We start from the raw sequence: 15,675 nt of genomic DNA, 5'->3' as shown, positions 1-15,675 counted from the left end.
AACATCTTCGACCCTATTTTTAATCAACAATTTCGACATGGAGCTATTCTTTTTGCTCGTACTCAGTTCGTAGGTTGTTCGAGTTGAAGACAACATTATCGACTTCTGAACCAGCGCTCTCTGCTGATGCTTCAAATCCTTTTGCTTCTGTGCTTCTTTCTAGTTTTCTTCGTTGGATCAAAATAGCCTTACGATATCAATGACTCACACGCACCAATATATAGAATATATATATATAGAGAGAGAGAGAGAGAGATGAAGAGTCTCGCGAAAATAAAGATTCCGGATGAGGTCTTCGTTCAAGGACCTGGGTTGTTGCGACGCGTGGTGATCCAAAGAGGTACCACCAATGTATATGTCAGGACCAGTCACCTGTCCCATTATTGTCATTTACGAGGGAAAGAGGGGTATTTATAAAAATAAAATTAAAATGTGATTGACTCTCACATGTAGGTTCATCTATTGGTCCGTACAATGATTCATTCTCATCCAGAGAGGTACCATGATGGGCAATCTGGCTTTCAAACTAGAGAATGGATCATCTGCATGTACCAACAAGTGAACGTATATGTGAGAGCCTACCACCGATCATCTATCCTATTCTAACCATTTATAAGGGGAAGAAGGGTTTTTATGAAAATAAAATTAAAATATGATTGGCTCTCACACGTATGTTCACCTGTTGATACTTGCAGATGAACCAAACTCTTCCATTTATATCCCTCATATTTTCTTTTAGGGGGGATTTATCTAGACGGATGCAATATAAGAGGTATACAAAATGACCATCACACCCCTAGAAAGACAAAGGGGTGCTACAGTTATTTGGTATGCCAATAGATAGCACTCTAGAGCACTAGCTGCTGTTTTAAAAAATGTATTATGACTTTCGTAACTCCGCAATATTTAGGAAAAAAATTAGAGGAACCTAATTGGTCATATCTTATCTTATCCTATCCTAGATTATATATCAATTAAATGACACCACCTGTAAATAAGCTTACAAAATTCCTCATCTCAATAAAAGCAGAGAGATGGTGGTCCAGTGATTTGTCTGAAGCAAGTGGTGGTCGGGCCCATAAACAGTATTTAGTTCCACCTGAGAAACCACCGATCTGTGACTCTCTACTCTCTACTCTCTACTCTCTACTCTCTACTCTCTAATCAATAGTGAGCTATATTTCTATCACTAACAGATTATATTTATTCATTATTACCCGATAAATTAACTTTATATGCTTCAATTGGCAATATCCAATTATAATTACTTTATTGTGTAATTAAGAAGATTTATTTAAAATTATTAAAATAAAAATAAAAAAACGAAAATAGGTGAGAGCAAAGTAGGATGTTAACCTTTATCAAACACCAACTCACTAAAATGGGCAAGAGTTTCTTTCAACGCCCGTCTCTACTTATTCTGGCGAAAGATGGGAGCCGGGGAGGGGCTAGGAGAGCGAATGAGTAGAATGGTTTTTTTTTTTTTTTTTGGAAAGAAAATGGGTGGTCACATAACCTATTTCCTCATTAAAATAATCAAGAATCTTATCCCAAAAAATGGAGAAAGATTGGGTAGATGATTTTGGAGAAGATGGATTGTTCAATTACGTTTTAACTCTTTGTTGTAAAATTTACTTCAAAGCTTTTTTGTTTTTATTTCTAACAACATCCCTAATTGTAGTTTAAGAGGGCAGTGGGTGTCTTTTTTTTTCTTTTTTTTTTTTGATAAGAAGAAAACTAATTAGATTAAGTTATAATTAAAATATGAAATACAGACAGCAATTTTAGTACATCTTGCTTGATTTGCCAGCTTATGTGCTAGATACACAATAGATCTGTCTTTTTTAGATAGCAAAAGGTACGAAAGTTTCCCAAAATATGTCGAATATCCCGTAGGATGGTGAAAATCTCCCACGGCCATTGTCTTGTTGGAGGGTGCAGCCAATGAACCAGTTCCTCGCAGTCAGTTCAGATGTTGAGAGATGCATCTAGGGACTCTCCTATGTGTTGCAGCCTGAGTAGCAACCCTTGAGTTTCTGCCTCTTGTGCTATTCCTGTATAACCAAAATCAAAGTATGCACAAATGAATGAATTATTGCGAAACAGCATGGCAGCCCAACCTACTTCTTTAGTTTCTGCCCGAAAACTAACATCACAAATAATAGTTAGGGAGTCAAGTGGGAGTGAACGAGTTAGGTCGATTTTACTGAGGTAAACAGGTGATGGACTAGGAGTGACATCAGACAAGGTTGATGAAAAGAGTTGATGGTCCTAAATCCATTTATTAATATTATGTAGTATTGTCAAAGGGTTTGGAGAGGCTTGATTAATCCAACATCTATTCCTCTCGTTCCAAATGAAGTAGCAGGTTATTGCAAACAGGAGAAGAAATATTTACAGTCAAATTGCTGCCAAGGGGTTGGGTATGGATAGATGTACAAAGATGAAAGATGGAATCGGCTTGTAAAAATTCAGTTCTAACCCCCAAGGGTCCAGCAACCCATATATGTTTGGAAATATTGCATGAAAGAAAAAGATGCCAAGGTGTCCTGGATAAATAACAAACCCTTGTTACGTTAATAATTTAAGAGACATTCAAACATTTTGAATAAAAATTTAAATTGTGTAGACTAAGTCTGGGTAAAAACAACGCGACTAGGTCATAAATCATCTGAGTCAAATAAAACTCGATATTTTTATCAAAGTCATGACACATTCAACGAGTTTAAGACTCGGTATTTTTACCAAAGATATGACATAAAATGGGCTTAAATCCTTGTTTTGTCTACAATTGTAAAAGCCTTGTTAATCAATGTTTGTATCAAATTAGATCCACCCCATGCACTTCAAACACTTTAACCACACCTTCAGGTAACAGATCAACACCATTTTCCATACCTGTAGGGGCTAAAGATCTTTTAGACCTTTTCCTCCGTTCTAACCATCAGGTCTATCTCTCTTTAGTACTTGTGCGTCTGATAGGGTCCTTTCCAGGAACCATTCTCCAGAGGCCAAGAACTCAGCAAGCACGATGCCCTGTTTCCAAGGAACAAACTCTGCTTTGGTCCAGCCTTTGCAAAGCTGAAGCTTGCAGTCTTCTCCAAGACATGGCCAGTCAATGCAGCTCCTAGGGGGAATGGAATGCCATGGCTCGACCCTATACAAAGCTCTAGCAGCTTGAGGAGATGAGGTCCATACCTTCACCATCCCTTCTGATAGACAGCATCACCTGGACAGAAGAATGGAGATTGAACCGGACCGGAATAGAAAAGAAGAATCAAGAAATTCTCTTTCACAAATCAATAACCACATTTAACTTATTGGATGATACAGTTTTAAGTAATCTGGTTTGAAAGGAATAGACAATATGTAACTAAGTAGTAACTAGTAAAGAGAGTTATCCACCTGGTACACAATAATTTTTCCAAGATAGAATTCATCCACTACAAGCACAATATTTTTTCCAAGATAGAATTCATCCACTACAAGCATTAAACTTTAGTACCAAGAAAGAAAGGGGGAAAAAAACCTTCCATATTGTTGAGGATATGAAGAAACATACCTAGTCTTCGCACTCAGGATGAAATTAGCTCTTCTTCTTCTTCTTCTTCATCATCATTATCATCTTCATCCTTTCTCTGCTTTTCTTGTTCTTCTCTTCTTTCCTCCTGCATATATAGAACTCTACAATTATAAAGGAGAAGACTGGGGTTTACATATACTAAATGAAAATATGAGAGAGACAAAGTTGAAAGGCTTTGAAACCTAGTTGAGGAAAGACTAGATTCATTAAAGAAATTTTTGGGGGCAAAGAACTAATCTAAAATGGGTGTATATTTCAAGGAGAATGGATCATCTACACGTATCAATAGGTGAACGTACATCTCAGAGCCAATCACATTTTAATTTTGTTTCCATAAAAACTCCACCTCCCATTGTAAATGGAAAAAATAGGAAAGATGGTTGGTTCTCACATGTACGTTCACTTGTTGGTACGTGCAAAAGAACTGGTCTCTATTTCAAGAACGTTAAATTATCAATGACCAATTAGAATAATGTGAGCACTTATATAAAAACTACTAAGGCCTACAAAATTACATAAATTTATTCAACTTCTATATAATTGCCACCCATGGAAGACACCAATCCCATGATGTAGGTGAGATCTTTTCCTCACTCAAAATCATTCTTAATATGATTCATTGTTATATGCAATCTAAAATGGGCAAATACAACGGAATTCAAGTAAATCTAATAAATAAGAGTTGATATTAAATTTTATTTTTTTTTCCATTAAAACAAATATAATCTAAACACATTGTAAACCAAGCAATGGAATCAAGGTGAGATTCATTTAAAGAATAAAGACTTTAAAAAAAAAGTATGATTTTAAATGGGAAAAATATATTATCAAGGAAAACATAAATTAAACAAAAGGATCAGCATAACAAACTAAATCAATGCATTCTCTTCACTCATCTCCCCCCCCCCCCAAAACCCCCATAGTATTTAAATTCTATATATTACTAAAAAAATGGATAAACAAAGCCAGTATTTAAGAAAATTATCAACATTTATCAAAGTAAATTAAACTTTATGCATTACAATGCACAACTAATAATGGTTGGGAGCAAATATTATTTAGGTTAAATCATATATTTCCTTACCGCTTTGATAAATTAAAAAAAAAAAATGAAAAATCATTAAAGCATTTTTGAATAGTTAATGATTATTAATCTAAGATTCTCAAAAGGAAGAGGGGACGCTAGAAAAGAAAGAAATTAAGAGCTATTGGATATATTTACACATACCAATCTCAGTAGGCGAAGATATGAGTCTGTCACCTCGCCGCTGATTTCATCATTCAACGATATATTTGCATGTTGGACTCCAAACGGGGGTCTCCTCAACTTAGGACAAAGATAAACATGCACTCCAGTGAGAGATGGCCAATTCAAATCCAGATCGCAAATGGCTGTCAATTCTGGTAGCTCACATAAATGCATTTCCTTTAAACTTGGAAATGCATTGATTTCCAAGTCGTCGTCCTCCTCATCTGATACTATCTTCACCAATTGAGGACATCGATACACCTTTAACCACTTCAGCTTTTGTAGCAGCCGTGTTACACCCTTAGTGAAAAGCACCTTCAGATTGGGACATGCCTTTATTAGTATTTGTTCCAGATTAGAAAAGCACCCAGGCTTTGGAACCCCACAACATATTGTCTCCAATTGATCTAATCGATCAAGTTTTAAATATTTTAAGGTTTCAAATGCTGCATTCCTTTCCACTTTCTCTACAATCAGTAATGTCCTGAGATCTGGACAATCTCGTACTTCTAGGCTTTCAACGGCATGGGTTGGAACACTTGTCAAACCCTCACATGACATGAATTTCAAAATTCCATTCAAATCTAGTAGATCCGACAAAATTGAAGGATCGATAGTACAATTCTGCAGGTGTAATTTACGGATGCATTTAGAATGAGCTAATACTGGCTTAAACCCACGGAGAACACTCGTTTTCCTTATTCCAGTGCTGATATTTGTCAAGCGAGTCAATTGGGACAATTCCTCTACGCCATTGGTGGACCATTTTAACCCGCTATCGATAGTGTTCAACTCCTCTAGTTTATCCAATACAGATAACACCGTACGTGGTATCCTCTTGAGCATTGTAGTGTACTCGATGTCCAGACTCCTTAAATTGTTCAACCTGTTCATCTGCACTGGTAGTTCTCTTAAGTTGTAGCAGTCAAACAAGTCTAACAGTATGAGTTGAACCAACATTCCAATTTCAGGGGGTAAATTTTGTAGTTCCATACAACCACGTAATCGCAACACACGGAGATTGACAAGATGGGATATTGAAGATGGCAAAGTTTTTAGCATTAGACAATTGCTCAAATCTAGTATCCGAAGTACAGGCATGTGGTCAAGGAAGTGCACTTGGGGTATGTACTCGATATGATAAATATGTGAAAGGACCAATGTGTGCCGTCGTGGACATTGATCTAGCAATTGAGGTAATGATTCCATCAGATAATTCTTCATCAATGAAATCTTAGTTGCTTTGTGCCATTCTGAGGTATCAGGTGCCTCAATTATTCCATCACTAGCCTTTGCAATGAACTTGGGGTGGCACTAATTCGATGTAGTAGGAGATGTGATCCAAATACCTAATTCATGCATTACATCATGCATTTTAACTGTATTAGGGTACATGCCGTCCTCAAGCATGGATGAATTTTGAAGTTTTCCAACCAAAACATCTAGTTTATTTTTTCATCTCTTCTAGTCGATGTAACTCGGATAGAGTTTCTTCACAAATAACAAAATCAACTAATTCATCTTTTCTAATAAAGTAATCCTCGGGAAATAGACAGCAATACAGGAAGAGGGATTGTTCGATTTGTTCTAATTTTTCAAAACTATACATGAGAATTGAGAAAACTTCTTCCATACCTTCAAGATTTGAGGATGTCTGCCCCAATTCACGAATAGCGTCTTTCCATTCTCCCTCTGTTTCCCTAGTTGACATTGTACCACCAATAACAATGATGGCTAACGGCAATCCATCACATTTTTTAAGAACCTCCTTGGCAAGGGGTTCTATTGCTGGTCGGGAGGTAATGTCCTCACCAGTTTTTTTAACAAAAAGATTCCATGCTTCGTCTGGTTGGAGTTTGTTCACTCGAATCAATCGTAAAACATCTTTTGTTTCAAAGCGAGTCACAAACCTTGTAACCACTGCTTTTGATCGAGATGCAGTTAATATTTTGCAGCCGCTCCCCTTCTTTGGCATAGGAATGTAAATTTCTTCAAGATCAACTGGCTCCCATATGTCATCTAACATCAACATATACTTCCTTGTTTGACGAGACAATTTGTCTTTTAGATCATTGTCATCTTGCCAATTTTTCAAACCAAAGCATTCAGCAATCTGTTTTCGTATTTCATCAAAATTTGGTGCGAAAGAGACAGTAGTGAATATCACGGATTCAAAGTGATTGGTCTTTCTAAAATGCGCATGGACGTGTCGTAAGATTGTAGTTTTGCCTATACCTCCCATACCGTACAACCCAACAACAACGCACCTATCATCGATCACAGCATCGATGATCTCACCCTTTAATTTCTTTGTCGCTGTTTGTCCCTCGATAGAAACAATATTCATATTCCTCCCTATCGGCCGGGGTGGAGCCACAGTCCAACCAGATCTTGGGTCTTCTCCATACAACTTGTCAACATCTTGCTTGACCTTCAACACTCTTTTGCTCGGCTCATAGCTTGACCAGCAGAAGCAGTTAGGACATGAGCCTCTTCTTTGCTGGTACTCAATTCGTAGGTTGTTGGCGTTGGATAGAGCATCATCGACTTGACTGAACCATAGATCTGCCTCTGCTGATGCTACTACTCCTTCCTGGTTCATTGCTACTTCAAGTTTTCGTCGTTCGTCCCTTCTCCTGGCATCCAACTTCCCTGTTGTCTTTCCTAGTTCTTCAATGTTCTCCCTTAGGTTTCGTAATACCCGAAACTTAGCTGCGATAGGATCGACTACATATGGGGTACAACATCCCAGTGCGGAGCTTACGATATCCATAATTCGCAAGCAAGGTAAAGAGTAAGAAAGAGAGAGATTCTTGGTCCTTTTGCAGATTGCAGGAGGCAAGAACTTATCGAGCGTTGCGGATTGCGATATCGAAACACAAATGAAACGCCAAAGGCAAAAGTAGTTGATTTAATTTAGAGGGAATCTAATTGGTCGTATCTTATCTTATCCTATATTAGATTACATACCAATTGAATGACACCAAGTGTAGATAAGCTTAAAGAATTCCTCATCTTTATAAAAGCTGAGAGAAGTGGTCCAGTGACTTGTGTGAAGCAAGTGGTAGGCGGACCCACAAACATTATTTAGCTCTTAAATGTGAAACCACCGGTCTGTAAAACTCTCTACCCTTTAGACAATTTAGGGGTGTCAATGGGTCGGTTCGGTCCGGTTTTGGTTTGGGTTTTTTGATTTTGGTGTGACTTTTATAGAAATCGAAACTGAACCATTAATAAATGTTTGATTTCAATTTCGGTGCGGGTTTGGTTTCGTATCGATTTCAGTTTATGATAATGGGTTGATATCGATTTGGATTCGATTCGATACCGATTTTATATAACTAATTAACTAGTAAGGTCCAGTTAGTATTATTATATTCCAAATGCAACAATATAGAGATTCCCAATTCATATCTAACTAGTAAATGAATTTAAACACAAGTTCTTACAGGGGTTGGCTCAATATTAAACCATAAAAGAATAAAGCAAACTAGTACAATGGATGCTCTATAGTAATTATTATAGAAGCAAGTTTCCTGGCATTAAAGTATTAAACCATGATCGCATATAGGATGAGAGAACATCCATAAAATTTATTTGTCTCAGCATTTTATCGGGTTGGATCGGTTAGATTTATGTTCGGGCCTAACGGTTCGGGTCATCGGTGCACCATCGGGCTAACCCAAACCGAACCAAAACCAATTGTTCTCTGGATCCACAAATTGTTCCCAAACCAATAAGAGATCGGTCCGATGTGGTCCGGGCTCGTTCGGACCGATTTTATCGATTCGGGTTGGGTATTGACATCCCTACTGGCTATAGTCAATGGTGAGATATGTTTATACCAGAATCAGATTTCGTTTAATCATATGATTACCGATAAATTAAATGCTTTATTACCTAATTAAGAAATTCTAATTTCAAAAAACGTATTCTCAATGGCTCCAGCCAACAGAGATAGCGGTTGTTTGCTTTTTAGACTTTGTAATGCACTACGTGGGAATGATTGTATGATAACCTTTACCGAACACACCAATACCATTCGTTTAGAATAACTATAAAGCTACTTAGCATCGAGGGTTTTTACAATGTGCGGCACCATTTCCCCCACTAAAATAACCAAAACTCATTAAATAAGAAAAGGAATTGAGCTCCATGTCCAGCTCTTAGCGTACGCCAGTGAGTCCCTGGTTCCATTTCTTTCTTCCAATAATGAGGGGCAAATATATCATTTCACAAGAGTGAGAAGAAAGATGGACAGAACGTTAACATACGCTATGTATAAATGAGTGCATTCGGTAATATTTTCCATAAGATTGCTTTTAGGGTTCTTTTGTTTTATACGAATAAAAAAACATCGCAAATATGTTTGGACCATGGTTTTAGCAATTGGTACTAGTACTGTTACTGTTATGGATGGGTCAGTATCAAATGATCTTATCCCCATTTTTCTTTTATAAAAAAAAAAAAAAACAGTTTTTTTTTTTGAATGATTTTAGCCACGATCTGTACCATTACACTAATACGGTATCGGATGGGATTCAGAATCGATCTCTATTGATACTAACACAACTGATCCAATGCCGATTACTTAAATCATGATTTGGACACAGATTCGTTTTAGGATTTAGATTGTTTGCGGATTGTAGGTTATTTATTTCAAAATTAATAGAAAACCAAGGGAAAACCAAAACTGATCAAAAAACCCTCCCGGTTTTGGTTCACTAACCAAACCCAACCTAGATCTTTTCTTCTTCTTCGTCATTCAACCAACGGTGAAGGTCCTCGTGTTGAGACAGATCTTTATCGTCCCCAGAGTGCGCATCGTGCGGTGCAGTAGCGGCCATGTGCATAAGGTGGGGCCCACTATGCATACATGGCCGCTGTTGCACCGCACAATGCGCACAGCAACGCCCCCAGTACCGGGGGCGATAATTTTCTTGTTGAGACAACCAGGGTTTTCAAAAACACAAAGAAAACAAAAGACAAGAAGAAGCTTGAGACAACCATGGTCGTAGCTCCCTTCTCAATCTTCTATTTTTTCACTTTTTCTTCTTCCTTTCATCAACCGATCCCCACTTCTCCATCTTCTTCTAGATTTCTAAGTCCTAACCCTCCATAATTGCCACCACCACACACTGCCCTGTTCCAGGTATGCAATCCACTTGATCTAAGCAATTGAATAACATCTTTTCAAAGCATGTTCATAAAACAGAGTAAAGATCAGTAGTAGTTACCATTAAATTCTTATCATAATACAATTTAGTCCTCTGGAAGCCATTGTAAAACCACAAGGCCTCATCAGGAGCAAGAGAACCTAAAATAATCACAGCAGTCTCTTCCTTCTTTGAATAACTTTTCCTCAATATTAGGAAATCAAACTTCACAACCGGACCGGAAACTTCCCACATTTAAGAGGTGATTTTTGAAGCTTCACAAATTAGGGAATAACTGAAGCAAATTAAAGAGAACAAATATTACCTATCATCAAAATTTTATCTTTCTCATCACCACAATTCTGTACGAGGACTCCTCCCTCTTTACCTTTGCCCTGCTCAACGATTGCCAAGTTACAAAAATGATGCAAAAGACAGAATTGAATCAGTCAGTATATATAAATGAAGATGCTTCTATAGACAGGAAGAAAAAAAAAATCCTTGGCAAATGGCTTCTCTGTAGTGTAAGAATACAATTATTTTTCTGCTAATTACATAAATTTCACAAGAGAATTATAAGTTATGCATATGAAAACAGAATGATGGAGTACATGATTTAAGGGAAATACAACAATTACTTGTTATTGAATAACGTAGAGCTGTTCTTCGTCGTCGTTAATTGTCCTCCTCCTCCTCCTCATCTTCCTCATTTTCTTCTTCTTTTTCCTTTTCTTCTTCCTGTATGTATAAAGCTCTACAATTAGAGTGGAGAAGGTTACACACACAAACACATATTTTCTTCTTCTTGCATATATCGAGCAGGTGAACCGAAGGATCCATTGTCAAGTGAGAGTGATACATTGGAATTGATTGATCTCAACAAATGAATCTTGATAATTTTTGGGGGATAAAAGAAAAGATATAACATAGGTATCATAAGAGCTCAAAGAAATTAGGGTAAATTACACGTCACCCCTTGGTTTTCAAACGAAACTCAGATCATCTCTTGGTTTTTGAAAAAACTAAAATCACCCCCTCTATAGTAAACAGTATTAGTCTGCTATTAGTTATTGGTGTGAAAGGACTATTTTACCTTTGTACTAAAATATTATAATTAAATTTACAATACTACCCTTCTTTCATCTTCAACATCGGTCAAGGGTAGTTTAGGAATTTAAATTTATTTAACTGGCTGACATCATCACTTAACAGCATAAAACTAATGGTAGGGACTAATTTGTCATATTGGGGTCTAAACCAGTGGGTGATTTGAGTTTTTTCAAAAACCAAGGGATGATCGAAGTTTCGTTTGGAAACCAAGAGGTGACGTGTAATTTACCCAAAAAATTATATTAATTTTGGAAAGCAGTTTTCTGTATGGGAGTGTGGCCTATGCTAGCACTCCCATGTGTCTATCTTCTCCTCCTTAAAACAAGGGGGCAAATGTGTCTTTTCACATGGGGAGGAGAGAGATAGACTCATGGGAATGCTGGCATAGGCCACACTCCCGGACAGAAATCTTTTTCCCATTAATTTTTAAATAAAATATAATGACTAAACATAGGGAATGTATAAAGGGAGGTTCATATTTTAAGGAACTAATTCTTCTCTATGGAAATTGAAGGATTAGAAGAGGGGAGTAAAACATGTTGGAGAAGGGGAAAAAAAAAACATATTTGCTCTTATTACTCTTACCGATTTCTTTTCGATAATTGACACTAGATCTGAATGTTGTGCTCCAAACGGGAATCTCCCCAAGTTTGAACAATTATCAACAAGAGCTCTATGAAGAGATGGCCAATTCAAATCAAGATGACATATGGTTGTCAATTCTGGTAACTCACATAAATATATTTCCTCCAAACTTGGAAATGCATCAATTTCCAACTCCTCATCTGATACTATCTTCACCAATTGAGAACATCAATAAACTTGTAAAACTTCAACCTTTCGGCTTCTTCTACAATCAGTAATATCTTGAGATCTGAACAATCTTATTCAGTTAACCATCTACAACCAAGAGTAGGTGCGGCACTGCAGGTGCCATGTGTGCACAGCGGGTCCCACATAACACACATGGCACCTGCAGCGCCGCACGATGAGTATAGCAGCGTTGCAGTTACAGCAGTGGATAAAAATCCCTAAAAACAGACTCCAAAATTTTTTTTGCTGCCGCCTGGGATTGCAACTAAAGAAATGGAACCTTGAAGTGTATTTTGGAAAAGGGTAAAGTTGTTTGTAACCAACCCAGTTACAATACACTTTTGTAACCTCTCTTTTTTACCCTTAACCATATCACTTATATCCTCTTTTACATAATATATCTTGCTCCTTTGAGTAAATGAGTGCTTGGAGGGAAGCACAAATGCATTAAAAGGCCAAAATTATTAGCTGAAGTCCATGAGTCAGTAAAAGTTCAGCACAGGAAAAATAATTCATTACCCATTACACGAATAAACACAAATTTGCATTAGGAATCACATAGACATTGAAAAATGGAGGTCTGCAACTGAAAACCTCTCTGATATTATGGAAACCCTTTAAGCAGTTGCTTTGGGTTAAAAAGGTGATAAGGTTTCACCAGACTAAGGAAACTTACCCAAGGCATTTCATGCAAAATCACAAATATTTTGTCACAGGCAAGGAAGGAATATCATAGTAGAGCTCTGGATTACACGACTACTATAACAAACTAAAACCTATCCTGTGCTCAAAATAGTTGGTAAAACAAACAGAATATGAATGAGAAGCTTAAACATCATTTTGCTTCAATGATAGACAGGCATAGAACCCAAAATAGTCAGAAAAAAATCAAGATTTCTCAATAAATCCATAAACTCCATACCTTTCGGCTGAATCCTTCAAATTTTAGGGATGTTGCTCCAATTCCTAAGACACATGGGAGAAAAAAAAATTCAGATCTAGTCGGATCTTCACACAACAACGACCGAGAGAGAGAGAGAGAGCGAGAGAGAGATGAGATCGACCTGGTTTACCTTCTTCGCCTGCTACTTCTCTTCCCTTCTCTTCCTCAGATGTATCGCAAGCTTTTGCCTTCTAACCCAAAATCACGGGTTTTGACGATTGATCCCGACAACTTTTCGTTCTTGTTCTTTACATGAAAGATTCCTCCGGTCTGTTCTAAAAGATCAGAAAAACGAACCGTCAAGCCAAACATAAATTCATGTTTTTTTGTTCTTAAAGAACGGAAAAAACGGTACTGAACGCCGTTCAGACATTTACCAAACGCTACTAAGAAACCACAAAAGCTAATTGATCTAAGCAATTGAATAACTTCTTTTCAAAGCATTTTCATAAAACAGAGTAAAGATCAGTAGCACAGTTACCATTAAATTCCCCGATCCTGGCCCACCCAAACAAGGGCTGAGCTGACTAGGCTTGGGTAGGCTGGGCCACCCAATGCCACCACTACCCAAAATAGACCTTTTTGTTTCACGCTAAAGAGCTTCAATGACTGTATAATAATGCTCCATTAATTAATTTGGGTATGCAAGTGTAAAGAAAGCTTCAATAAAATGAAGTTGTAAGAAAGCAAGAAAAAAAAGATACATGGTAAATAGAAACCTGAAAAATAAATAGAGAACAAGCGTTAAACTATAGTACCAAAAAAAACCCCTACTTCTATTTACCAACCAAAAAAAAAAAAAAAACCTACTATATCGGGAGGATATGAAGAGACATACCTCACCTAACACTCAAGATAAAGTTAACCCTTCTTCTTCTTCATTATCATTATCGTCGTTGTCGTCATCATCATCATTATTTTCTCTTTCTTCCATTTTTTTGTCCTGCATGTATGGAACTCTATAATTATAGTGGTGAAGACTGTGGTTTTCATATACTCTATGAAAATATGAAAGAGTGAGAGAAACAAAGTTGAAAGGCTTTGAAACCGGAAAGACTAGAGTTATTAAAGGAATTTTCTAGGTAAAAGAAACAGGTCAAGGTTAAAACAACTATAGATTAACATACAGGTTAAAAAATGGCCTAGAGAGAGTGGATGTCAATGTTAGATTCATAATTGGTTGATTTGTCAAGATTCATGATATTTTATTATAAAAGAAAAGATACAATATAGGTAAGTACTTTATAGATGGGTGCAAATATTATTTAGCTAGGTTAAATCAAACATTTCCTAACCCCTTGAAAAAAACATTAAAGCATGAATTCTCAGAATAGTTAATGATTATTATTAATCCAAGCTTTCTCAAAAGGAAATTAATTAAGGGGGGAGAAAAGATCCCAAGATATTACCGAAAAGAAAAGTAATTTGATATTATTACACTCAAGGTTTAAAGTATCGGTATCGGGTATCATATTGGTCGGGCGATTTTAAAAGACATCGTATCGGAGATACGTATCGATCGATACAGAAACGCATGAAAATGATCAAAATACATATGGAGATACACGTTTTGACACAAAAAATAATATAAACAAGCAATATGTCATATATCATGCATATACATTAAGAATTGTAAATAATGTATAACCAGACAAGTGCAGCACTTTGAAATTATTATAAAAGATGAGATTTCTTACATGCAGAATCACTCAATTGGCATTAAGAATGTTGGGGTAGATCAAACTCATGTCTGTAAGGGTCTTTAAGAATAAGACCAACTAGGATGATGTTGTGTACTGACTGAATATAAGCACAATACTAACCCCTAAGGAAGCCATTTTCAGTTTTGGGAGAAAAATGGTGGATTTGAGTTCAAATCTTTGCAAATGTATACAAAGCATGCATCTAATAGTTAGTTGAACCTATTCTCCTTGAATCATAGCGAGAAAAAAAAAAAGAACTAAAATGCAAGATTTAAAACAAAAGATCAAGTTTTTTTTAAAAAAAAAACTACCTTTCCTTTCAAGTGTTGAATATGTCTTGTATTCCAAGGATTCAAGTGCGATGTGGATCCGACCCAACCCGACATATTTTGTGGCGCGACCCGAAGGGAGAAAAAGTTGAGATTTAGTTAGTGACGCGGAGGGAGAAAAATTTTGGTGGTTCTGGTTCGTGTTTTCTGAACAACATGAAAAATGAGCACATGTCTCTTTAAGTATCGATATGTATCGGTATGTATCGATTGATACATATCGATACGCATCAATATAGTAAAAAAATGTAAAACATTACGTATCGACACGTATCAATCGATACATATCGATACATTTCATACATTTAAAAAAAAAAAAAAGAGACGTATTGGTCAGTATCGTATCGACATTGACCGATACCGATACCTATCGGCCGATACGATACGATACAGACCGATACTTAAAACCTTGATTACACTTACCAGTATCTTATGTTCAAGATAAATTTCTGTCATCCAACTATCGATTCTATCATGTAACACTCAGATGCTCCCACATTTCTCCTTACATGATCAACATAGTTGGAATAGTTGTTAAATTGACCCCTTCCCTGCTACAATTATTAGAATCCATCGGTACATCATGAGACAATGCCTTCATCCTCTGATCATTCATGTTTGCAAACAAAAAGTGTAATGTCTGAGGCCTCTGTTTAGGAACCATCTTAGCATGCTTCCTAGGTAAGCCTCCCCGAGAAAGCCTCCTGTGAGCTGGTGGGATGAAGGAGCCCCCATGAGCTACATTTGAAGATCCGTCATATGGGGCATCTCACTCCGGTGAAAGAAACA

General features: G+C 36.8%; 1 protein-coding gene across 1 annotated transcript; it reads right to left on the bottom strand.

Moving 5' to 3' along the window:
* Positions 1-3,575: 3,575 nt before the first annotated feature.
* Positions 3,576-7,608, bottom strand: LOC122668172 (disease resistance protein RPS2-like). Its single transcript, XM_043864768.1, has 3 exons — positions 6,286-7,608; positions 4,812-6,146; positions 3,576-3,668 (listed from the first exon to the last, which is right to left on the bottom strand). Exons 1-3 carry the CDS (start codon positions 7,603-7,605, stop codon positions 3,576-3,578), a joined length of 2,748 nt encoding a protein of 915 aa, XP_043720703.1. The 5' UTR covers positions 7,606-7,608.
* Positions 7,609-15,675: the final 8,067 nt, after the last annotated feature.

The sequence above is a fragment of the Telopea speciosissima genome, chromosome 7, assembly GCF_018873765.1.
Source record: "Telopea speciosissima isolate NSW1024214 ecotype Mountain lineage chromosome 7, Tspe_v1, whole genome shotgun sequence".
Lineage (NCBI taxonomy): Eukaryota > Viridiplantae > Streptophyta > Magnoliopsida > Proteales > Proteaceae > Telopea > Telopea speciosissima.
Note: the sequence above shows the minus strand (reverse complement) of the source record. Positions and strands in the feature narration are given on the sequence as shown.

Coding starts and splice junctions, on each gene's coding strand:
- LOC122668172 (XM_043864768.1), bottom strand. CDS start 7,605: ATGGATATCGTAAGCTCCGCACTGGGATGTTGTACCCCATATGTAGTC. Junction 6,147..6,285: donor ATCGACTAGAAGAGATGAAA/AAATAAACTAGA, acceptor ACATCGAATTAG/TGCCACCCCAAGTTCATTGC. Junction 3,669..4,811: donor ATCTTCGCCTACTGAGATTG/GTATGTGTAAAT, acceptor CTATATATGCAG/GAGGAAAGAAGAGAAGAACA.